The sequence below is a fragment of the Eupeodes corollae genome, chromosome 1 (genome assembly GCF_945859685.1).
Source record: "Eupeodes corollae chromosome 1, idEupCoro1.1, whole genome shotgun sequence".
NCBI lineage: Eukaryota > Metazoa > Arthropoda > Insecta > Diptera > Syrphidae > Eupeodes > Eupeodes corollae.
In genome coordinates, this window is record NC_079147.1 from 232,791,393 (window position 1) to 232,815,588 (window position 24,196).

The following is a 24,196-nucleotide window of genomic DNA, read 5'->3' on the forward strand; positions in this document are numbered from 1 at the left end:
ATTGTAGTTGGGGAATTTTGTAGTCTGTGTGTTGTGGAATTGATTCTAAATACCTAAGAATTACTGAGTGGCCAGTTTTGTTGTTAGTCCACTGGGACGAAGCTTTGAGTCTATGAGCAGAGCTTGCAGCTATTTGTTTGCTTAATATGTCCAGAGGTATAAGGTAGAGTAGATGATGTCCAGTACTGCAGATGGGGTCGTCCACCATACTGCCACAGTGTACATTAAAATCGGTCTTATTAACGATGTATATAGCCAATGCGTGATTCTGGGTTTTAAGCCCCATTACTCATTACCGATAGCTTTTTTGCAAGAAAAGAGAGCTTTAGTAGCTCTTTTGAGTCTTTTCTGTACGTTGCGTTTCCAATTTAGTTTTTTGTCTAAGACAAGACCTAGGTATTTAGCCTCGTCTTAGAATTTTAATTGGATTCCTTTAATATTAGGAGGGTTGACAAATGGAATTTTGTATCTCCTCGAAAATAAGACCAGATCGGTTTTGTGTGGGTTAACACCCAGTCCACACCGATCAGCCCGAAGTATTAGTCTGTTTAAGGCATTTTGCAAGAGTTATTTTAAGGTTTTTAGATCCTTTTCTGAAGCTAACTCATAGGCTTTCACTATGAAACCCTTTGTATCCAGGCTAGTTATAATTTCATTTACCACTAGGTTCCAGAGGAGAGAGGATAGAACACCACCTTGCGGTGTCCCTCTACTAAGGAATCGTCTGCTAGAAGAGTTGCCCAGTTTTGAGTTGAATATTCTGCTAGTCAGCAAAAAATGAATCTACTCCCGAAGCGAACTCTCTAAATTTAGAGATGTTAGTGCAGATGTGATGTCCACGTTGTTAAAGGCACCTTCGATGTCAAGGAAAGCAACCATAGTGAATTCTTTATGATGGAGGGAATATTCGACGGTGCGTACTTAGGTGTGGACCACTGTTTCCACCGATTTACCTTTGCAATAGGCATGTTGAGAGAAGTCTGGTATCAATACTCGCCCTTAAAGGGATATTAATCAATCTTTCCAAGGTCTTATGAAGGAATGATGATAGACTTATAGGTCATAGATCTTTAGGATTGACCTGCAAGCATTTACCTGCTTTGGGTATTAAAACAACTTTAACTTCTCTCCATGCCGAGGGAACATGAACCAGGTAAAGACAGTTGATAAAAATTGCCTCAAGGATCGGTGCAATTATGTCAGAAGCCTTTTGTAGCTCGGCTGGTGTTATGCCATTGGTAAGAATTGGTAAAAAAATTCAACTGACAAGTCTTATTATAAACTTTTATATTCATTTTTGTTCGAAAACAAAGTTATGTATAGTTAGACACAATTTGTGCTCCACTTAACCGAATTTTAGGCCTGCCACTGATCTATATTTCAATCATCTGTGTGTGGTTTTTGAAATGCGAACGAGTTTTGTATCTTTTCAACTTCGAACTTCAAGATGACAATCAAATTCATTTGATTATCCTCATTTTTCAATCCATTCGTATCTTTTCTTTCTATGAGAGCATCAAAGCCCATAGGCAGAACGAACAGAACTCCACTTGAACTATCTTGAATTGATTAGGTAAAAGAATTAAATTAAATGCAATTTATGCAGACATGAAACGCATTTGTGGCTTATATGATGTTAGAATTATGAAAGAGCAGGTTGGCATACTTGTAGTCGGTGTCAAATCGGTCGGCTAGACGATGACGATATTACATATTATATATGATGTTTACCTATAGCTCCCCTTCAAGGCTTTTATTTGCCATCGTATATCTAAAATATACAAAACATAAACATACTTTTATGTATGTGTGTATGTATATGGAAAACTCCAAGGACTCGATATTCTTGGAGAGCATTTTCGAAATTATGTGGGGGTCAGAAAAACGTTGTTCGTGTTTGAACAATAAAATCAATTAGGGAATTGTCTGTTAACCTTTTGAACTAATTTTCTATTATAGAAGACCTGTTGCAGTTTTCGTTGTTGTATTTTTGTTTATATTTCTGCGGGAGAACCTGACAACTATGTTTGCTGTTTAATGTATTGGCAGGCGAATACTTGCTAACAAGAAATGGGTGGAGGGTTGGAGGTTGGAGGGAATTCGTTCATTGGTGTTCTAGTTTTGTGTTTTTTTTTTATTTGTAAGCGTGTCAGTGTGAATTTTGCGTGTTTGGTGAAATTAATTTATTGCCTTGAGGTAAAATTGACAGCGGGGAGGTTGTGTTGTTTTCTCGTCAAAGCAATGACGGAAATTGACGTTGAAAACAGGAAGTATTTACAAGGACCTACTCCTCCTGATGACTTATGCAAAGGATGGAAGGCTGGGCATTTTTCGATTGAAAAGTATGTCCTTTCGTATATAACTATGATGTTATGCGTGCTTATGGTATATTGACCTGAACAATATGCTGGTAAAAAGTAAAGAGGAGGGTATGTCAACATATAGTCTGTTTGGGCCCAAGTATCTAAAGTTTTTGGTTTGTTTTGTTTTTATTTTATTTTTATTTATATTTTGTCATGCAAAGAGAAAATATTAACTTTTAACACCACCTTAAATCAATTAGCAAATTAGAGTTAAAATTTTTGGGGGAATAGGGATATTTACTCTTTCTTAGGGGATGTTAGTTGATAAAGTTTGAAAATGATGTTGCTTTTGGGAATGCATGTATGAAGTTTAAAATTTTGATGATAAGATACATATAATAAGATAAGATACCTAAAAGACGCAATTATTGCAGAAACTTCAAGTTATTTATATAATCTATGGCATTAGGTTTCTACGTCTGTACATTATTTCGTAAACCTTAACAAAACGATTAAATGAAGTGAATTATTCAAATTTGATTCCGAAAAACAGGTTCAGTCGTTCCCTAGCTAGATGTCTAAAGTTTCGCGCTCCAAGTTGGGTGTGATTAACTTTTTTCTTGTGCGCGCCATCTGATCCGCGGTTTTCCTCTGCTGAACTGTCCTGTGTGTGTGGGTTTGAAGACTTTTCGGGTTGGAGCATTGGTTTCCATGCGCTCTACGTGACCCAGTCATCTTAGCCGTAGGACTTTTACCCTTCAGGCTAAGTCTAAACCGCTGTACAGCCCGTACAGCTCGTTGTTTCATCTTCTCCTCCACTCCCACTCTATTCATACGGAACCATAGTCACACGAAGAACTTTTCTCTCGAAACGACCCAAGGTGCTTTTATCCGCCTTTGTCATAGTCCGTGCTTTGCTACTCAATTGCTTTCCTAGACCAAAGAAACAGCGGTTAGCAAGAATTATTCTTCGCTTGATCTCAGCGCTATTATAGTTTTCTGCGTTCAGAAGTTCTTGACTACCTCAAAGTTACGTCTGTCGATGGTGACGTTTGGACCGACACGTAGGTGTTGTAGGTGCTGTAGGCCCCATTGACATCACGCTGAGTTCTTTCGATTATGTCGATTTCATCAGCATATGCTTTCAAAAAAGTGCCTCTAGTGTTGATGTCGGTGGGAAAAAAGAAAGCAACAATCCTTGGCTCTTAGAAGAATCTTGGGCAAGGATCATCGAGCGTGACAAGCGTAACTACATCAACGCATTGGCGCAAGAAGCAGAAGATGTTGCAAACAGGTGCGACAGCAGGACCGTTTACAGTATAACCAAAGAGCTGACCTGTGCACATAGCTCATAGAAACACCTGGTGAAAGAAGTAGACCGCGGTACTGTGATAAGTTCAGTGAATGAGCAAGTCAGAGTGGAAAGAACACTTTTCCTCGGTTCTAAACCGAGTGTTTGCAAACAACGTGCAGCCGATGCCTTCTGAAACGCCTAAAGAAACTAGTCCCCGTATCCTCACCGCACCGGGAAGATGAGATCGTTCCCGTAATTAAAGCACTTTAGAACAACAAAGTGGTAGGACTTGATGGAATTACCGCAGAGTTTTTAAAAGCAGCGCCAAAGTCATCAAGCAAACTCCTTCATCCACTTATAAAAGAAGCCTGGACCACAGAAAGCTTCCCCCAGGAGTGGAAGAAGGGAAGTATCGTCAAGCTCCCAAAAAAAGAAGATCTTACAAAGTGCGAAAACTGGAGAGGAATTTGTGTTCTACCTGCCGTTGCCAAAAAAGCAGCAAAAGTCATACTTTAACGCATCAATGCCGAACAAGCAGAATTCCGCACTGGATCCTCCTGTATTGATCATATTAACACCCTACGGATCATTATTGAACAATGCGTATAATATCGATCACCGCTACACCTGCTGTTCATCGGCTTTGAGAAGACCTTTAATAGCGTAAACAGGGAATATATCTGGTTAACTTTGCGGAGGAGAGGCATCCCAAAAAAAACTAATTGCTATTATTAAATCATATGATGGATCGAAGTGTCACGTTCTTCACGATGGTAGGTTGTAAGAAAGTATCATGGATCTCCATCAAATGACATGTGTGAATAAAGAAGCACAAATTGTGGGGCTGAACATTTTTTTCCGGCAAAACAAAAATGATGAGCCTCGGAACCCGATCATCTCTCAAATAAATATTTTCTCGCAACCTGTGAAAAAAGTGGAGAGCTTTCAGAACTTTGAAAGCATCGTTTCCATCGAAGGCGGAACCATCTGCCGCATCGGCAAAGCAAAAGCGACTTTCGGTATGCTGTCAAAAATTGGAGCAATAACTCTATCAGCTTCAGAACAAAGCTACGACTGTTTCGCACAAATGTCGAATCTGTGCTTCTTTATCGGTGCAGTACTTGGAAGGTTACTTCAGCCATAACAAGAAAGCTGCAATCCTTCGTAAATAGATGTCTTCGTAACATCTTAAGGATTTTCTGGCCGAACTGTATTTCAAATGAGGTCCTTCATAGGACAAGTCAGGAACCTATAGAATCTATAATACGAAGACGTAAGTAGCAATGGATTGTACATTCGCTTGGAAAAGGTCGTTACTATAGGCAGGAGGTGGAGGGAGCTGAAACACATCTTCGGAAACCGTACACGATGGCGTGTAGGCGTAGCAGTGGCCGTAAGGGGTCCCCAAAGGACTTAACACGTCTGAGGACCTAAGTAAGTATTTAAGCAGGAATGCAAAAACTATACATGGCTTTATATAGCTCATCCCTGGTGCTGAAATCGATGAAAAGATTTTAGGTGTCGATTTGATGTTCTTTTTTTTTAAGATCTTCCGTAATGTGAATATTTGATCGACTGTGGACTTTCCTCGTCTAAAACCGCACTGATAAGGACCTATCAGGTTGTTGACGATGGACTTTAGACGTTCACATATTACGGCAGAGAAGATTTTGTAAGCGATGTTAACCCTAGAAAGATAACCATATTTTATAGACCATAAGTGATACACATGATTTATACGTCGATTCAACGTAGGTTATCTTTCTGGGGTTAAGTAGACTGAATCCTCTATAGTGCAGTTTAGAGGGTCTCCTTTTTTCAGGAGCGGACAATACAAAGGTTCCATTCATCGGGGATGCTTTCTTCTAACCATATCTCACAAATAAGTTGTTGCATACTCCTAACCAACTTATCTCCAGGTGCTTTAAAGAGCTCGGCATTCAAGCCATCATCTCCAGCGGCTTTATTAGACTTCAGCTTAGATATGGCAATCTTTACTTCGTCTAAGTCAGGAAGACGGGATTGTTGGCTTTCGTCGTCCTTGAAGTGGTCCTTCCATATCCTCAGCATTAACTGTAGTTACACTATGATGTTTCCACTTTTGTCTTCACAGCTTTCGGTTCTAGGTTTATGTACTTGTGATTTTCGATTCACCTGTTCATAAAACTTTCGAACTTCATTCCTGATTTTAAACCTCTCAACATTTTCGACCTCACACTTCTCATGCTCTATCTTTTTTCTTCTGAGAATTCCGTACTCCTCTAGCCTCTTCTGCTCATAGAGCTCGTAAGCAGCTCTTGCCAATTTTTCAACTATTTCTGGGTACATTGTGCTGGCAGCAGAGAACTTCGAGCTAGGTTGCTTGTAGCCATTCCACTCCCAGCATTTCCCTGTTTTGGCTTTGATCTGGAAAACCTAAGTGCTTCTTTCACTACAACGAGGTAGAAGACCGAGTCAATGTTAGTTTCTCGGAAAGTTCGGACATCCTTGGTGCTGGGAGCGTGTCTGCCGTCGATCGCAATATGGTCAATCTAGTTGACGGTAGATTGATCTGGAGAACTCCAAGTTCCTTTGTAGATGTTAAGTGTGGCAAAAAAAGTACTCCCTACCATGACATTTCGCTCCCCATCAAAATCGGTGGACCTGAAACCTTTGTCGGAAGTTTTGCCGTGCAGGCTGTTTTTTCCCAATCATTCCACCAAAGATGTCTTCAATTCCTAGCTTAGCATTAAAATCGCCTAGGAGAATCTTAATATCGTAGCTAGGGCACTGCTCATATGTTTTGTCTAAGAGCCAGAAGAACATGTCATAATCGTGGTCACCCTTCGTTTCTGTGGGGCTACGTGCACATATTAGGCTAATGTTGCCGAATTTAGCCTTCATGCGGATGATCAAGACGTGTTAACGCCTCTATAGCTCAAGAGTTGTGGCCAAAATCTGGTTCCAATGACAAAGCCGTAACCATGTAAGAGTTGTTGGTTTTCTCGGTAGCAGTCACCATAGTAGATATCGCATTTTTTCATCTTCTTAGTCTAGTCAATCATTTAAAAACCAATGAAGTTATTTTATTTTATTTTGCATAGGAAAACAAGGTAATACTTCAATATCCTCAAACCTAACCCATCAATTTTCAGAAAATTTGTTATTTGTGTAGTGAAATTAAAACAACTAAAACTATAAAAGTAAAGACTTAAAAATACCACTTAAAATATCCCCAAAATAAATACTTCCCCGACCCCATTTTCACTATAACGTCGGTGGTCGAAGCGCTTTGCGTGGCGCTGTACGGTAACGCTAAGTTACACGTGTGCAAGTTTTTATTTTTGTCGATAACATTTATTATTCATAAATTATTCTTGCCTTCGAATTTCAATAAATCGTACAAATTACTCTTCAAATCACCTCCTCATTTCCAGCGTTTTCAAGTTCCAAAAATATTGTTCCTAACAACGTAATTGATAACCTCTCTGATCAAATACGAATTGCTACTTAGATAGCTCTATCTCTTCTCTTCTCCTTATTAAAAGTAGGTACACATAGACAAAGCCTGACAGAAAAGATAGATACTTTTATTAGATACATTCCACCTGTGGTGTCCGTGTCAGTGGTAGCGGTAGCGGTGGCAGTGGTGGAAGTGGAAGTAAAAGTGTTGTATGTCAGTTGGTGTGTGCAAATGTTTATCCTTTCGAAAAACTTCACAACTTTCACTTCAACAAATACCTTCCTTCATTCGTACGTATTTATACCTACGTACAATATTTCCTTCCCCAAAATTAATACTCATTGGTTTGACCTTTAACTGCTGTGTTAAGAACCCCCATCTCGCATATTAAGCTGCCAGCCAAGGTTATTAATGACTATGGCGCAGTTTTATCCAAAAACATCATCGAAACTAATGAAAATACTTGTCTTTGTTAAAATAAAATACTGAATACAGAATCCCCACACCTATACATACGCACATGCCTGCCATATAACACCATCTACATATACATAGTCATAGACCCCCAGTCCAACTTTTCCTATTTCCTCCTTTTTTTCTATAGAAATATCGAAGACAGCTTGTGAAACTACATAAAACAGTTAAAGTGGATTAAAAATAGGAAAAGTCTATCAAAACCATTGAAATGGTAAATTGTTGCTTGATTGAAAGGACAACGACACAACGCAACAACGCAACACAACGGTATCGGTATATGGTTTATGGCTTATGGCAGGATGTTGTCCTTTAATGGTTCTTTAATTTTTGTCAATATTTCATTCTCTATCAACATCAAAAACAAAAAGAGCTTTAAATGTATAAACTCCATTATGTCGTCCATAGGTTTCTGCGTCAGGTAAAGGTGTCCTTATAACCGGATGTGAATTGCCTATTGCTTGGTACTTGGCTAAAAAGCTCGATGATTTGGGCTTTACAGTTTACGCTGGATTCAGTTCTCCCATTGAAGACAACGAAGAGGCGAAAATATTGAAGGAAGAGACTTCTGGGCGAATGAAACTTCTTCATGTTGATGTGTGCTCTGAAAAAACTGTAAGTTTTAGAAACTTATTTGGCCAAGAAATCTTATCTAATACAGCAACCTCGTCGTTCCTCTTCGTAATAGCTTTTGGAAGCTTGTCTTTTCATTACGGAACATCTTCCTTATGGAGCGACTGGATTATGGTCGGTTATTCATTGCGCTCATTGGACTGCTTTTGGTGAGCTTGAGTGGATTCCGTTTGCAGTGCTTCGTAAATCTTTGGATCTTAACCTTCTCGGTAATAGATGGCGCTATTAGTATAGAAGCGTGTTATATTACTAATTTAATTACATTTTGTATCTATAGGAGCTGCTCGCCTCACACAAATCATGTTGCCCCTCATCCGACGCTCTAATGGACGTATTGTATTTTTAACCTCCGGTAAGTTAACGACCGCCCATTCCACTATCCTCGCCTTCTACCGTCTTATTAAAATTTAAAACATTTTTATGGCGATGGCGATGGTGATGGTGATGGGAGGCTATAACATAGATGTTAGATGATTGCATTATACCTCAGGTGAACTAATTAAATGCAACGTCCGTTTCGAAGAGAGAAGTTTTCCTTTCCTTCGACTGGACATGGACGTGGTAACATGAGATACGGAATCTTTTACCATTTATCTCTCGACCTTGCAACAATATATTTTTTTATATGTATTTTGTTTATGTTGTTTACAGAGGAAAAAAAAAAGTAAAACTTAATTGTAATGTTTGCTTTAACTGTTTTCCATTGTTTTCTTCCCAATACACAGGCTTAAATAAAGTTCCGTCGCCTGTTCGTGGCATTCACTGTGCCACCCAGGCTGCTTTGGAAACTCTTGCCGCTTGCATGCGTCAAGAAATGCGTCCTCGTGGTGTCGATGTGACTGTTGTTGCAGCTGGGGAGTTTACCCCCGGCAATGCCTGGCTTGATGATACCACACTCAGGGAACAGGTAAGTTAGAAATGAATGGATGATGGTTTGAGTTTGAGTTTGAGCAAGGATGTTTCCGTATTCCGTTATGATTTGTTATTTTAATAATGTTCTGCCACGTTATTAGCAAGTGACTTCCGTTATATAGCTGGGCTTATTGTTCGATATAGACAACAGGCATAAAGTGTGTGGGGTTGGAGAGAAACAACGCGGGAGGTATATAACTACCCACCGTAAGGGTTCCGATGAAAGGCGTTAACGTCGTAATTATGTGCACCGTTGGTGTTTTTCCTTCCTCCCCGCCCGCACAAAGCACATGTTTTTCAGGGTTACCTGAGGATTTGTTTCCACAATATTGCATAGTTTATTGTGCGAGCGTAGACAAGAAAGTAATAGGAAATTCTGAAATGATGATGACTATGTAAGGACAAGGACTTTTAAGTAACTATGGTGTAATCGTTTGCACGTTGAGCGCTGGATTATAACAAAAGTAGAACTGTTGTAGAAATGTAAACAGAAAGAATATTTTCCTTTGAATAGGAAACGACTCTCAGTTAGAATTGTGGAGTAATAATTTCTGTCAGTGTTGTAAATTTTATTGATAAAAATGACATTGAGAAAAGATCTGGGGACTTTCTACTATTGAATATGAATATGATGAATATTTTAAGGTTTACTGGTCGATAAAATAAATCGATATTTGGTTAATCGAATAAAAATGTCGGTATGTGTACAGTGGGTCGCAGCTTATTTGACAAACCCCTTTTTTAAAAATTGAAATGAGTCCTTAATAAGAAAATCTATTAACAGAGTAAAAACCCAGTAGGTTTAATAAGGATTTAAGCAAAACACTTGATTATTTTATTTTAACCCAAAATATCATATATTTTACTTCCTTAAAACAAAAAAATGCTGTTTTTGCAATGCCACAGCTTATTCCACATTTTTTATTAAAAAAACACAGTAGTACCCGTGACATGATGGTTAGTGCGTTGGATTGTAGTGCCAGAGGTCTTAGTTTCGATCCCTAGCTGTGCTACGGGTACTGCTTCTTGCGAGGAATTGACACATTCTTCAAAAGTTATCCTTGTCATGAAAAGTGCTTTCTCACATTAGCCGTTAGGACTTAACATAAGACTGTTTAGTAATTTATATTTTATTTATTACGCAGAGATACAGTGTAAACACTAGTAAGAGGAGAGAGGGTTTGAAAGGAGATGTCGGTGCACATTGGTTTTGAATTCCTGAATATTGCAATGACTAGAAAACACAGAGTTGGAGTTCACGGTATACTGATGAGCATTCCTAGAAGCGCAAGTTTTACAGTTGAACTCTTTAAAGGGATAAATGAAACTGGCATTTCACTAGAGACTAGAGCATAAGCCGTTTAAATAACGGTAAATACTCTACGTTCAATAATAAAGCTAATAGTACCTACTATCGTCAGCGAAACAATGTACATATTTGATTAAAAGTTGCAAACAGGAGATCATTAATAAGAATGAGAAAGAGAGATAAAACGGAGCCCTGGAACACACCAGCATTTATTTTGTAGTTTTCAGACTTGATCCCATCCAACACTACCTGCATTCAACGATTTGAAAAGTAATTCCTAATCCAATAAAGGAATAATTCATAAAAACCGAAAACATGCACTTTGGATAAGAAAGCCTGATGCCAAACCCTATCAAATGCTTTTGAAATATCAAGTGCAAAAATCTTACTTTCTCCAAAGCGATGTAAAGAGTTGCTCCACTGTTCAGTGAGATGAGCAATGAGATCACCTGTGAACTTATTGCTACGAAAACCGTATTGTCAGTTATTAAGAAGCTTTCGATCTTCGAGATATTTCTTGAGCTGATAATTAATCAGCGTTTCCATGACTTTGGAAAAAAGGGTCATAATTGCATTTGGTCGGTATTTAGAGGATGAGCAAGATTCGTCTTTTTTGAGGATGGAATGGACAAATGTAACAGTGGTTTTGACAGTGTTAAAAAACACCTATTCAGAACAGTAGCAGGGATAGTAGCTAACTTATCGTTTCAAGTTCGCAAAAGAGCACATCACTAAGGATTCGAGATTCTGGTGTTAAGTCATATTCGCCGATGAGTCCAAATTTAATATTTATGGATCCGATGGGTCATCTTATGTGTGGCACCACAAGTCCAATACAGATCTGCAGGACAAACACTTAAGACCAACAGTCAAGCATGGAGGTGGTCAATAATGGTAGGAGTCGGAAAGCTGCAATTTATTGAAAACGCAATAGATAGATGACCCGAAACATAAATCTTGAATTGTCCAAACTTGGCTTATTTATAACTGTCTCCATGTTACAAAACCGCCTGCGCAATCTCCAGACCTTAATGTGATTGAGAACCTGTGGTCCATTTTGGACACAAACATTCGAAAACTCAACATTTCAAACTAAAACAATCTGAAGACTGTCTAATTGATGAATGGGCAAAAATACCCCCTGATATGACCAACAAATTGGTGAAATCATATCCAAACCCTAACACTTAACACTCAGCAAAAGGGGGGCATACATATATGTAGCAATTTTTATTTGCCAAGTTTGTTGCACTTTATATTATTAAATATTATTATAAACAAAATAAAATAAAAAGAACACAATTTAAAACAACCGCTAATTATCAAAATGTGCAAATAATGCCGAAAGCGTTGAAGAGGCGACGAGGCGAAATTGCAAATTAAGTCTTGCCACCACGACGAGCTCAGCGAGGTTCAATATGCAACTTAATTAATTGAATGGTCGATTAATTAAGTTACTTGCGATTTTGATATCACTTTGATATCAGAAAATATGAATTGATTCAAATTGCCACAGGGGCGTTCTTACGTTTAGTAAAAAAAGGTGCCAGCAACATTTTTCCTAAAATCAACAAAAAGAAACAAAGGAAGAAAGGCAAAAAAATTCACCTACAAAAAAAAGAAAATGCAACAGATATAATTTTATCGAAATTTAATTTTTATTTTTAAGGTGCTTGAGAAAAATTACTACGCAGGATGAAAACTCAGGATCTTTTCGTTTGCTGTAAATGTTACAAAATTAGTATGAAACAAAGTGGACGATGGACTATATTCCCACAAAAGAATTTTTGATTCTCAAAAAAAATACACGAGAACACAATTAATTGGAAAATTTTGTACTTAACATTTTTTTCTTCAACTAGAAATCTCCGAACTAGTCCTAATTTTTCTTTCCTTTTATTATTTTTTTTACTTCGAACTTTTTTTTCACAAAACTAGTCAACTTTATTTCACCTTTCTTATCTTTTTCGCTTTTTTACATTTCTCAACTTTTGTTCACAATTCTCAACTTATCTCTTCTTGACTTTGACTATTGGAAAAGAATTGACTTTCAGATCTTTCGATCTTTTATGTCTTTTCCATCCAATCGGGAGTGGCGGAGATGGGCTTATTGAGCTCAACAACGAAATAGGACTCGTCTTTAACTAAGTTGTTTGAAACTTAATAGTCCATAAGTACATAAACATAGTTTAAGTTACATACGTTCGATGAAGAATACAATTAATTACCATTCAATAATTATTTTAGGTTGAGCCTTAGGCCATTCTCCATTCGGAGTGACTTCTCATGCAACTTTTCTGACTGCATTCACCAGACCGTGCATCTAGTTTGGTTTCACTTAAATGGAAACCATCCTATCAACCAAAGAAAAACGGTTTTCGGCCATTTTTGAACAAGAAAAGCATTATACAAGGACTTGCCTTTGGAAACAAACACTTAAACCGATCTTATTGGAATAAAGTTTTGTGGTCGGATGAAAGGAAGATCAATTTGTTTATTTCCGATGGAAAAATGTATGTGAAAACGCCAAAAAAACAAAGAGTTTAAGTTAAAACACACAAAAGACAGGGAAACACGTTGGTGGAAATATAATGATATTAAGGGTATACTTTTCAGCATCTGGTGTAGGTCCAATATTTTGGATCAAAGATAAGATGTGCACTGTGGATTATGTCCCCATCTTCAGTTATGCTACCATAAACTTTCTGTAAATCATCTCAATGAAGCCTTAAACGAATCAATGAGATCTTCATGACCTGTAACCATTTTTAAGGGTAAAAAGAAACCTCATTGGTGGCGAACTAGAATCATTCAGAAAGAGCAGTCGCACGTGGACTATCGCAGATGAAGAATCTCTTAATCTGTTATTAGACACCCACTTTCCAGGTAGCTCTAACATAATAAATGACTTAACATCAGAGTCTCTAGCTAATACAAGCGAATTATATGATCTTTTAACGCGGGAAAAACTGCAATGGGCCATAGACAGCTTTGATCCCTACAAATCTCCAGGACCAGACGGAATCATTCCGGTCGAACTACAAAAATGCTCAGACATGATCATTCCACCATTGGAAATCATTCTGACAAGCTGTGTAAGATTGAGATATATTCCCAAAGCCTGGAGACTGGCAAAAGTAGTCTTCATTCCTAAAGCAGGAAATTCCTCACACGTTAACCCTAAAGATCGACAACCAATCAGCCTATCATCCTTCCTTCTTAAGACCTTGGAAAGATTGGTTGGAATTTACATCAGACATGATTTAAAACCATGTCTCATTTCCACAGCTCAACATGCTTGCTCTAAGGGAAAATCAGTAGAATCAGCACTTCACTCGTGTGTTCGTATACTATTCAACATTCCCTAGAATACAGAGAATATAACTTAGTAGCGTTCCTAGTTATTGAAGGAGCTTTCAACAACGTCAGTTACCAGGCGATCACAACAACAATGGATAAGCTGAAATTAGAGACGCCAATCATAGATCTTATAAGTCTCATGCTCAAAAGCAGGACAATCATTTCTAACATGAGAAGTTTTACTACCACCAGATCGGTGAATCGAGGCACTCCCCAAGGTTGAGTCCTTTCGCCTCTTTTATGGAACCAGAGGGTTTCAAGGTGATTGCCTATGCTGACGATGTTGCAATATCCGTATCTGGGAAGCACCCCCAAGTTCTCTCGGAACTCCTACAAAATGCCCTAAACAGGATAACTAAATGGGCTAAGCAATGTGGCTTGGACGTCAATCCACATAAAACAGAATTAATACTCTTTTCGAGAAGATATAAAATTCCTCAGATTAGCCCACCCAAGATTAAAGGAATACCATTGGAGGGCAAATATTGATGAAAGAGTAAAAAAGACTACTAATGGGGCTTCTCCCCAAAAATAACCCACTGGCTATACACTTTGGTAATCAGACCGATACTCATTTATGGAGCTATGGTGGACCGCACTGGACAAGATGGTAAATCTAAATAAGCTCATCAAAGTCCAGCGTTCAGCAGGTATGTGCATCACAGGAGCACTTCGCTCAACACTCACAGCAGCACTGGAAGTGCTTTTAAAACTAACACCTCTTGACATCTTCTCCAAAATGGTGGCAGCCATCTCATGTGTGAGGCTTAGAGCCACCTCTCAAGGGAACAGTAACAATACTGGACATACTAAATACTATTCTAGACAGTTTCTTATCTATCCCCGATCGCTTAGACTATGCCACCCCAAAAATGGTATTCGGTAAAACCTTCCATGTGTCCATCCCTTCAAGATCCTACTGGGAAGAAGAGAGACCCCTGGAAGACGATGCGGTACACTTCCATACTGACGGTTCAAAGACCGATCACGGAGTTGGAAGTGGTATCTTTTCAGAACAACTGAATCTTAGTCTATCCTATAGACTTCCCAATCAATGTAGTGATTCCAGGCAGAAGAAATGGCGATTAAAGAAGCACTATCCTGGCTCAAAGAAAACGTTATATCTTGTGAGGATATACGAATCTTCTCAGACAGCAAAGCCGCTCTTAAATCTCTCGTGTCTGTCTCCACAAACTCTCAAACGGTCCACGATTGTCGAGATGACGGAACAGTTTAACATTCACCTCATTTGGGTGCCGGGCCACAGAGACATTCCGGGAAATTGCAAAGCCGATGAGCTCGCCAAAAACGGAACACTTCTGCCTAATATTAGACAAAAACATAACATAGGAACACCATTTGCTACATGCAAATATCTTCTCAAGCAATGTGCTCTAGAAACAACAAATGCTAGATGGTCACAGAGTACCACCTGCCTAGCAACCAAGCAAATATGTCCAAGTATTGACTTAAAACGGTCAAAAGGCTTGATATCACTGAGCAGACAAAGTATAAGCTCTACAATTGGAGTAATAACGGGACACTGCCTAATAGGAAGACATGCTCTGAGGCTAGGGGTCTACACAAATGACTTCTGTAGAAGCTGCATGGACGAGGAGGAAGAGGAAACAGTCCAACACCTTCTATGAACATGTCCAGCACTCTCCATTAGAAGGAATAACTTTCTCGGTAATCCCTTCTTCGATAACACCAGTGAACTGGCAACGATTGACACAAAACGTCTCTCTAACTTTATTAAAAGTGCGAAATGGTTTGTTTAAATTCATTACTCTCCCATGAGTAACCTCATTAGAGGTATCACAATGGACCCTTGAGCTCTACGTGCGTCAATAACATCTGGACAGCCACTCCAACCTAACCCTATCATTAACTGAAGGGGAGTTGCCAATTAAATGGGACTTCATGCAGGATAATGACCCGAAGTACCCCTTCGAATCAGCTAAAAAATCAATGTTATGGAAAAGCTATCACAATCCCCCGACCCAAATTCAATTGATTGATTGATTGAGATTGTAGAACCCATATTCAGGGAAGGGTACTCCATATCCGTAGAGACATTTGCCAAATTGTTGAATTTGATGAGGTGAATAGTGGAGGCAGTTATGGAAAATATGGGTGCCACTACAAAATACTCAAAAAATTTTAAATACTTTTACCGTTAAGCTATTTTCTACCTACAAAATATTACCATTCTTAATAATCATAATTTCACTTTTTATCATTTTTGCTCATTATTATATTTTTTTTAAATGTTTGCATTTAAGCAATAAGTTATTAAAAATCTATCCGTGTAGTTTTTATTGTCAAAATCTTCAAAAATAATTTTTGATATGTTAAAAAGAATGAACACGTTAAAAAGAATGAACACGAGCCTGTTTTTATTATTTTTCCCATCACTGTATGTACATTGTGGCGAATGTGATTTTATGGTTAAAGAAGGTGTGGTGAATTTAACTATTTAAATTCACTAACCCCCAAAATTAATTAATTCCTTAAAGCAATTCGTTTCTTGGCAAAGCAGCTTAATATTGAAAAACTTAATTAAATGTTTAATAAACAACAGATGGTAAAAAATCCCATGAAAGTGTGCATATCCTATTTAAATAAATTTTGATTTTAACTGAATTCTTTATTTTTAATAATAAATTCGTTTAGGAGAGACAAGGAATTTCAAAATTGTGAGTTAAAAGCGAATTTTATTAAGTAAATAATGTAAAGCTAAATAATATCTGAACAGTGTAGTAACATCAATATTTTTGAAATAATATTTTTGTGAAATCTACTCACCAAAATTATATTTTAAAAAGAAACTAACAGCCAAACTGCAAATGACTGTATTAAATTTTCCTTCGTTGTTAGTGCTGCGATTTCTTCCAAATAAAAAAACAAAATTATTGTCACACTTTGCTTAATCTTAATTAAAAATAAATAATTTTGTATCACATTTTTTGACTTCGATTATATATTTAAATAAAACCAATTTATTTTAATTTAAATTAAACACTTCACTTTACTTTTTTTTTAAAACTAACCGTTCGCGAAACAAAATAAAAATAAAAATTAACTTCATTGCACTAATGCGGATCCAAACCTGAATGCGTCAAAGATTAGAAAGCGACTGCTCTCTTACCGGCCCTATGAGGGGCATGTGTTCTGAATCTATTATATTCTCTTAACCTCGGCTTAATCTACTCCTGTTGTCCATTCGTACTCAGAATTTAGAGCTTAAATTAAAATGAAAAACATCAGCTCACGCGCATATGACTTAAAGTTAAATGTTGTTATTGTAAATTGTAGGGACATGTTCTCTTTACATTTCTCCTCGTTCTTTTATTGAGCGAAATTATACGTTTTACAGTAGGAATGAAGGAGAATACAAAATGGGTGGTGTGGGTGACAAAATGTGTCTTGCCTAATTACAAGGTTGGAAAAGAGGAGAAATAAAAATGCACGATATTAGAGTGTATTTGTTGGGCGGGGAACAAACCAAATTTCCGATCAGAGCGCAGTCGTCCAGTCCCCTTCTAGTCTTTGCCAAGGTCAGTTCAGGATTAGATCCGCATTAGTGTAACAAATTAAATTTTTATTTAAATTTTAATCGCGATCGGTTAGTTAAAAGCAAAAAAGTGAAGTGTAGCATTTAAAAATAGTGAAATTAAAAACTTAAATTTAAAAAATATATTTAATTGAAGTGGAAGTGAAATAAGTGATATAAAAATTGTTATTGTAAAATTAAATTTTCATTGAATCACTACATCCGAGTTCTCGTCGTAGCGTGACTTATCGTATCGTGGTGTGTTTTAGTTTTCTTTTGTATTAGTGTATGAAAAACAAAACAAAATGCAGCCCTTATTACGCTCAAGGAAAATTTCAATACGGCCATTTGCAGTTTGGTTGTAAGGTTCTTTTTAAAACAAAATGTTGGTGAGTAGTTTTCAATTTTTAATATAATTTCAAACAAATATTAACGTTTCCACACTGTTCAAAAAATGGGAATTTTTAGTAATTATTTATATTATAAAATCCATTTACTCTCACACACAATTTAAAGCTCCTTAAACGAATTTATTTAAAAAGATGATTTTAGTGACTCAAAATTTGTTGGTTTCAATGAAAATTAAAATCAAAATTTGTTTAAATAACATACACAGACACACACTATCAATCGTTTTATTCTATTTATTATTTTGTTTTAAACATTATAGAGTGTTAAATGTAGCTGTTTTGCAAGGCCTTCATTTAATGTTAACTGATTTGTTATTGGAAACTGCTCAGAATTGCAGAAATGTATTAATTAAGTCCGGGGGTTATTCAATTACGAGCCAAGTTCCTGATATGCTCTCTTCTAGAATTGGATAAGGATCAACTTTAGTATTTGAAGTACAATCTGAAACTAAAGGTTATTTTCTTCCACTTGGTATAAAGTCCCCAGTTATTTCTAGTTTGGTGGTGGTTACTTTGCATTTAGGAGTTTCCAGTAATATTTGTTAGGAAAGATGATTTTTTAGGTATTCATCTTAGAAAGGCTATTGAGTCAATTTGTTGCTGTTTTTAGCCATTTGAAGTCTTGGTTAAGGTGGCGCTATAGTCCAGGTGGACTTAGGCCTCAACCCGCATGCGTCTCCAGCCAGATCGGTCGCTCACTAGCTGTCTCCAGTTTTTGACGCCAAGTTATTTGAGGTCTTCTCTGGCCTGCGTGCGACACCTGCGTTGCAGTCTTCCTCTACTGCGCCGTCGTTGGGGATTGGATTTGAAGGCTTTCCGGGCTGGAGCGTTCATGTCCATACGCTCTACATCAGTCGTTGAACGTTAATTCCTTTAACTAGGTGAGTGTCGCTGTACAGCGCAAACAGTTCGTCGTTATATCTTCTCCTCCATTCTCCATCTCAAAATACGGAACCAAAAATCATCCAAAGAATTTTTCTCTAGAAGCTTCCTAAGACGCTCTCATCTTTCTTTGACAGGGTCCAGGCCTCATCGCCATAAATGAGAACCGGGATGATGAGGGTCTTATAGTTGGTGATTTTAGATGCTCGAGAGAGGACTTTACTTCTCAATTGCATTCTAAGTCCAAAGTAGCAATGATTTGCAAGAGTTATTCTCCGTTTGTTTTTAGCGCTGGTGTCGTTGTCTGAGTTTATAGCGGTGCCTAGGTAGACAAAGTCCTTAACTACCTCAAAGTTATAGCTGTCCATGGATACGTTTTGTCCAATACGTCGTCGTTCAGTGTCCTTTTTTGATGACAGCATATACTTGGTCTTGCGCTCATTGACCACTAAGGCTATCTTCTCTGCTTCCGTCGCAATGCTCAAAAACGTTCCACTGACATTGATCTTCCAATTATGTCAATATCATCTGCATATCCAAGTCATTGGATGGACCTTTGGAAGATTGTGCCTCTAGTGTTGAAGGTTGCGTTTTGCACAGTTATTTTCAGAACGATGTTGAAAAAGTAGCATGACAGTGCATCAGCGAGATCTTTGATAGATCAGCGTGCACTTTCAATCTTCATTCTGCCAAAACAAGACATTGTTCTGGAGAGCTCTTCCCTGTGGATTTTTTCACAAGCGGCCTTTAAAATTGATAGAGGGATAATAGGTATCGGTTTGAAGTTCCTTGTTTTTTTTCCAAGATCAGCCTTAATGTGAATATTTGGTCAACGGTGGACTTTCCTGGACTGAAGCCACACTGATAAGGACCTATCAGGTTGTTGACGAACGGCCTTAGACGTTCACATAATACAGCAGAGAGCATCTTGTATGCAATTTTAAGGAGACTGATGCCTCTGTTATTGGCGTAATTTAGAGGGTCTCCTTTTTTATGTATCGGGCAAACTATGCTGAGATTCCACTCATCGGGCATGCTTTCTTGCGACAATATTTTGCAGATGATTTGGTACATGCTCTCTACTAAGTCATCGCCTGCTGCTTTAAATAGTTCGGCAGCGATGCCATCCAGGTGCTTTGTTTGACTTCAGTTTAGATATAGCTATCTTTACTTCATCGAGGTCGGAAAGGCTGAATTGTTGATCTGCGTCGTATAGGTTCAGTGGTTCTATCTCCCTTACAGAGGAATTGTAATTTGAAGGAGTGGTATTTCCATATTTTCAACATAGACTGATCGTAATTTTAGGCTTCGGTTCGTAGCTGGTAGGTAGGTTTTTTTTTACCTTTTGGTAAAATTTACGAACCTCATTCCTGTTGTGACATCCCTCTAACTCGATCACGCGCTTCTCATGCTTCCTTTTTGTCCATCTTAGAAGCCGGTGTTCCTCATTCTTCGTCTGCCCGTAAAGCATGCTAGCAGCTCTGGTCCTTCTGTGCAGATCCGTTTCGTATGCCTGTTGCTTAGCTGCGTGAGCTTGCCGGCATTCGTCGTCAAACCAGGGGTTTTGCTGTGGTGGCCGTGTGAAACCTAGCACTTCAGAAGCGGCATGTCTGATTTGTGCAAGGCAATGTTGCTATTGGTTTTCAATACAGCATAGGACTTCTTAAGAGGTTATTAGAGACTGGATCACAAAAGGACATGGCTGTCTCTTGCGATTGTAGCCATCTAACGTCCAATATTGTTATAGTACTCCACTGTGTTGGCTTGGATCGGGATTTTCGTCGCTGTACCTTGGCTACAACGAGTTAGTGGTGGTGTCGTGCAGGCTGTATCTCCCGATTGTGCCAACAAAGATATCTTCCTAGCTTGGTGTTAAAATCTTCTAAGATAATAATAATAAGTCATAGCCAGAATACTTCTTTTATGCCTTGTCCAAGAGCTTGAAGAATATTTTTTTGGCGTCTTCATCTTTCTCCTCTTATTTGCAATGAGCGTATGTAGGGCTTATGTTTGTGAATTTAGCCTTAAACTCAAGACTTTTTGCTTGAGGCCGTTTCTAACAACAAATCCACACCCAAATAGATGCTGCATTTGTTTTCGCTAGCAGTCACAGTCTTTTGGTTTGCATTTGCCTGGTCCATCCATCCATTGCACTCCTTGGGTGGTGGTAATAATTGCCTTGCAGCAGTTTAAGGTTTCCACTAATTGTTCGGCTGCATGTGGTCTGATAATGGACTTTACATTCCACGTACAGATCCTTAGATTGTTCTCCTTAATTCGTTTTCTTGGTTCTTTATCACTTAATCCGTCTGTATGTGAAGCTTGTTGGTGCTTCGCAACTGGAAATTTTTTACGTGGTCAGGAAGTCAAACCCGAGGGCACAACTCCCAACCTGGAAGGGGCCAGATCTTTAGTTTAACTCCAAGGACGGGGAGCCGGATAAAGTGCTCGTAATACGGTCTGGCTTCCGAATGTATCGCAGAAACCCCCTATAAGGTGTTCGTTAAGTAGTTCCGCTTTACTGGAACTGTAGACGATACCGTTGATTCCATCTCAGGAATTCCTTTGCTGCAGTCTGGATAATGTAGCCAATCTGGTTGAATATTGGTTGATCAGGAGATTTTCATGTCCCCTGGTTTATATCAAGATGTGTTAACTGCGTACTAGTTACCAGACATCTCGCCCTACAGCGAAATCGATCAGCCTGTAAATTCGTTACCGGAGGTAGTGTCGTCGAGGTTGTATCTAACAATCGTGCGACCAAAGATGTCTTCCCTTCCTAGCTTGGTGTTAAAATCTGCTAAGACAATTTTAATGTCATAGTCAGGTCACTGCTCTAATTGCTTGTCCAAGAGCTCGAAGGATATGTCTTTGGTCTCTTCATCTTTCTCATCTGTTGGACCATGCGCACATATTAAGCTTATGTTAGCGAATTTAGCCTTAATGAAACTCAAGACTTTTTGCCTGAGTCTAGTTCTAACAACAAATCCACACCCAAATAGTCGCTATTTTTGTTCTCGTTAGCAGTTGCCGTAGTATACATTGCAGTTTTCTAGTTTGCGTCTTCCCAGTCCATCCCATCACACTTCTTCGATGGCTGTAATATCTTCTTTGCGGCAGTTTAGGGCTTCCGCTACTTTTTCGTGTGCACTTGGTCTATTAAGGGACCTTACATTCCACGTACAGATATTTTGCTTGGTTTTTTATCAGTTAATCCGTCCGTATCTGAGGCTTGTGTATGCTTCGCAATAGGATATTTTTACGTGACCAAGAAGTTACCCCAACTGCACAAACCTCAACCTGGAGGGCCAGATCCTTAGATTAACTCCAAAGACATAGAGCCGGATAAACCGCTTCTTATATTCCTGGGCTCCGAATATGTCGTAGAAGCCCTATTAAGTTTTCACTGAGTAGTTCAACCTTACTGGAACTTATGAGCAACAAAATGTATCTATTTAAGCTAGATCGACCAAAATGCATTCCTACTATTACTATCTTTTGAATTCTGTGAAAACCAAAAAAGTGCAACTCTAATTTTCAAATTAATTTTGTCAATCTGAAGTAAGAATGGTTAGAATTAACCCTAAATACAAACCATTAATCTTCGATTAGCAGCGTTACATGTTTCTTGGGATAAGTTGTTCTTTAATTCCGCATGGTTCATTTCCTAGCTTAGCTCAGCCTAAGACCGCTACGAAAGAAAGAACTTGTCTCAACAAATATAAAATACCGGGAAACTGTATTTCATTAACTTATTAACTTTTTTATTAGATACCCAATACACAGTAAATCATATTTATAGGTTATTAAAAAGTTAAGTTTTTTAACAAATTAAAAATGTATTGTCATAAAAAATAAAATTACCAAAATTCTCTTGCTTTTGACACCTTTTTTGCTTAAATTGGTTCAGTGTGAGATCCGCAAAAGGGAGACTTACAAACAATGTAATAAATTGATACCTTATTTTTGTAGTGAATCTAATCCTGTCAGTTTTTCGAAAAATGTCAAAGTTACTTAAGAAAATATCAGGTGCAAGTTTAAAAAAACGTGTTCTTTAGTCATTTTGCTAAACGATATAAAAACTACCCTTATCTGAAAATCTAGTTCTATGATCAAAAAATTTATACTCGTTATGTCAGACCTTAAATTTATCTCAATTAAATCAAACTTGCTACACATAAGTTTGAACTTTTTACTGAACAAATAAATCTCCATAAATGTTATGTAAAACAGAAAAGATGTTTCTTGTTAAACACTCCTTCCGCAACGATTCCATAAAACACAAACTTCTTAACGAGCTTAACGCACATATAGTAATAACATGTTCCTTATGTTCACTATCCTTGTTTTATCCGACGACGACCGATGATAATATAGTGAAGGTAACCAAAACCTACAAAACCATTAATTACTTTTACCAGAGTAAGTGTAGTGAGAGGCTACGCTATAGAGTAGCATAAAACAGGTTCTGGTCAAACTTTGTTATTACCATTTACCACACAATGTGGCCCGCATTATAGACCCATTCCCAAAAGACTCCTTCTTTTGCTTTGGCCAACTCATTGACTGCTCAGCTTCTGGGTTAACTTCTTGTCTTTCTTTTTATAGATATACAAAAACCTTGAATTCTCCTCAAACAAAATGTTTCCTTTACTTTAAAACTCTGCCAAAAAAAGAGATACAACTTCAGTTCACTGGTTGATAATAACGCGGGTTCACAAAGGAATACCAACCACATCGTTTCGTTCCATAACCTTCATTGAAACTTTTATTTTTTCGGCAATATGAAAGGCAGACAAGAAAAACCTTTATTGCATTTTTTCCCTGAAGGAAGACGAAGTCATCCCACATCTGAAAATTCCCTTCGTTAAAAAAGGGTGTTCCTTTTACCATTTTTACTCCATCAACGGGTTCTGGAGAAAAAACATGTCTTTTTAAGGAGACATAAAAACGTGCCTCACGAAAGCACTAACAATAAAAATGTCAGCCTTCAGTATAAAACTCTTGTCAAATAGTTACAAAATGTAAGACAATAGCCAATGCACGTGTAGTCAAAACTATGAATTGGAATATCTCTTGACAATCCTTGAGTTAAACAAGTTAAAAATGTTTATAAAAACGATGTCATATCAACAAGACATGAAGCTCCGAGACCAAGATGTCAGCTCCAGTCAACAGCTGCTGAAGTCAGTGGGAGTAGAACAATATTGCTTGCATTTCTATCCCCACTTTTGTTTACAAAACCATGATCCCGTTTCAAGGACACATGCATTGGCAAACAAAAATAAAGCATCAGGTGTCAGAAGTGGGATATACTCTGAGGAGATATCTACAAAGTGAGTAAGTGAAGTGTATTTGAATCTTTAATAGCATTTGTGTATAACTTGTGCGGTTTTGGGACAAACAACATCAGCTCTTTTCTCGAGCTTTCACTTTGCGAAATATTGAACACCACCATGACCCGTCTTCCTATGCTTTTTCCTGCCCGTGTTGGAAATAAAGGTAAAACTAGAGAAGAGTCACCTTCCGTTTTTATTGCAACATAAATATTTAAAATGCTATTTAATGTTTTTTGTTTTTAGTTTTTAGTTAGTCTTGTGTAGTATTTGCTCCTTTATCAT

At 37.9% G+C, this 24,196-nt stretch overlaps 1 protein-coding gene across 2 annotated transcripts in view; it reads left to right on the plus strand.

The window, feature by feature from the left end:
• LOC129938575 (D-beta-hydroxybutyrate dehydrogenase, mitochondrial) overlaps nt 1-24,196 on the plus strand; it is a 123,507-nt gene that overhangs the window by 64,579 nt on the left and 34,732 nt on the right. For both annotated transcript variants that reach the window (XM_056046214.1, XM_056046215.1), the window contains exons 3-6: nt 7,922-8,128; nt 8,202-8,355; nt 8,424-8,498; nt 8,872-9,053. In XM_056046214.1, coding sequence (XP_055902189.1) covers nt 7,922-8,128; nt 8,202-8,355; nt 8,424-8,498; nt 8,872-9,053 — 618 coding nt within the window. The remainder of the gene's footprint in view (nt 1-7,921; nt 8,129-8,201; nt 8,356-8,423; nt 8,499-8,871; nt 9,054-24,196) is intronic.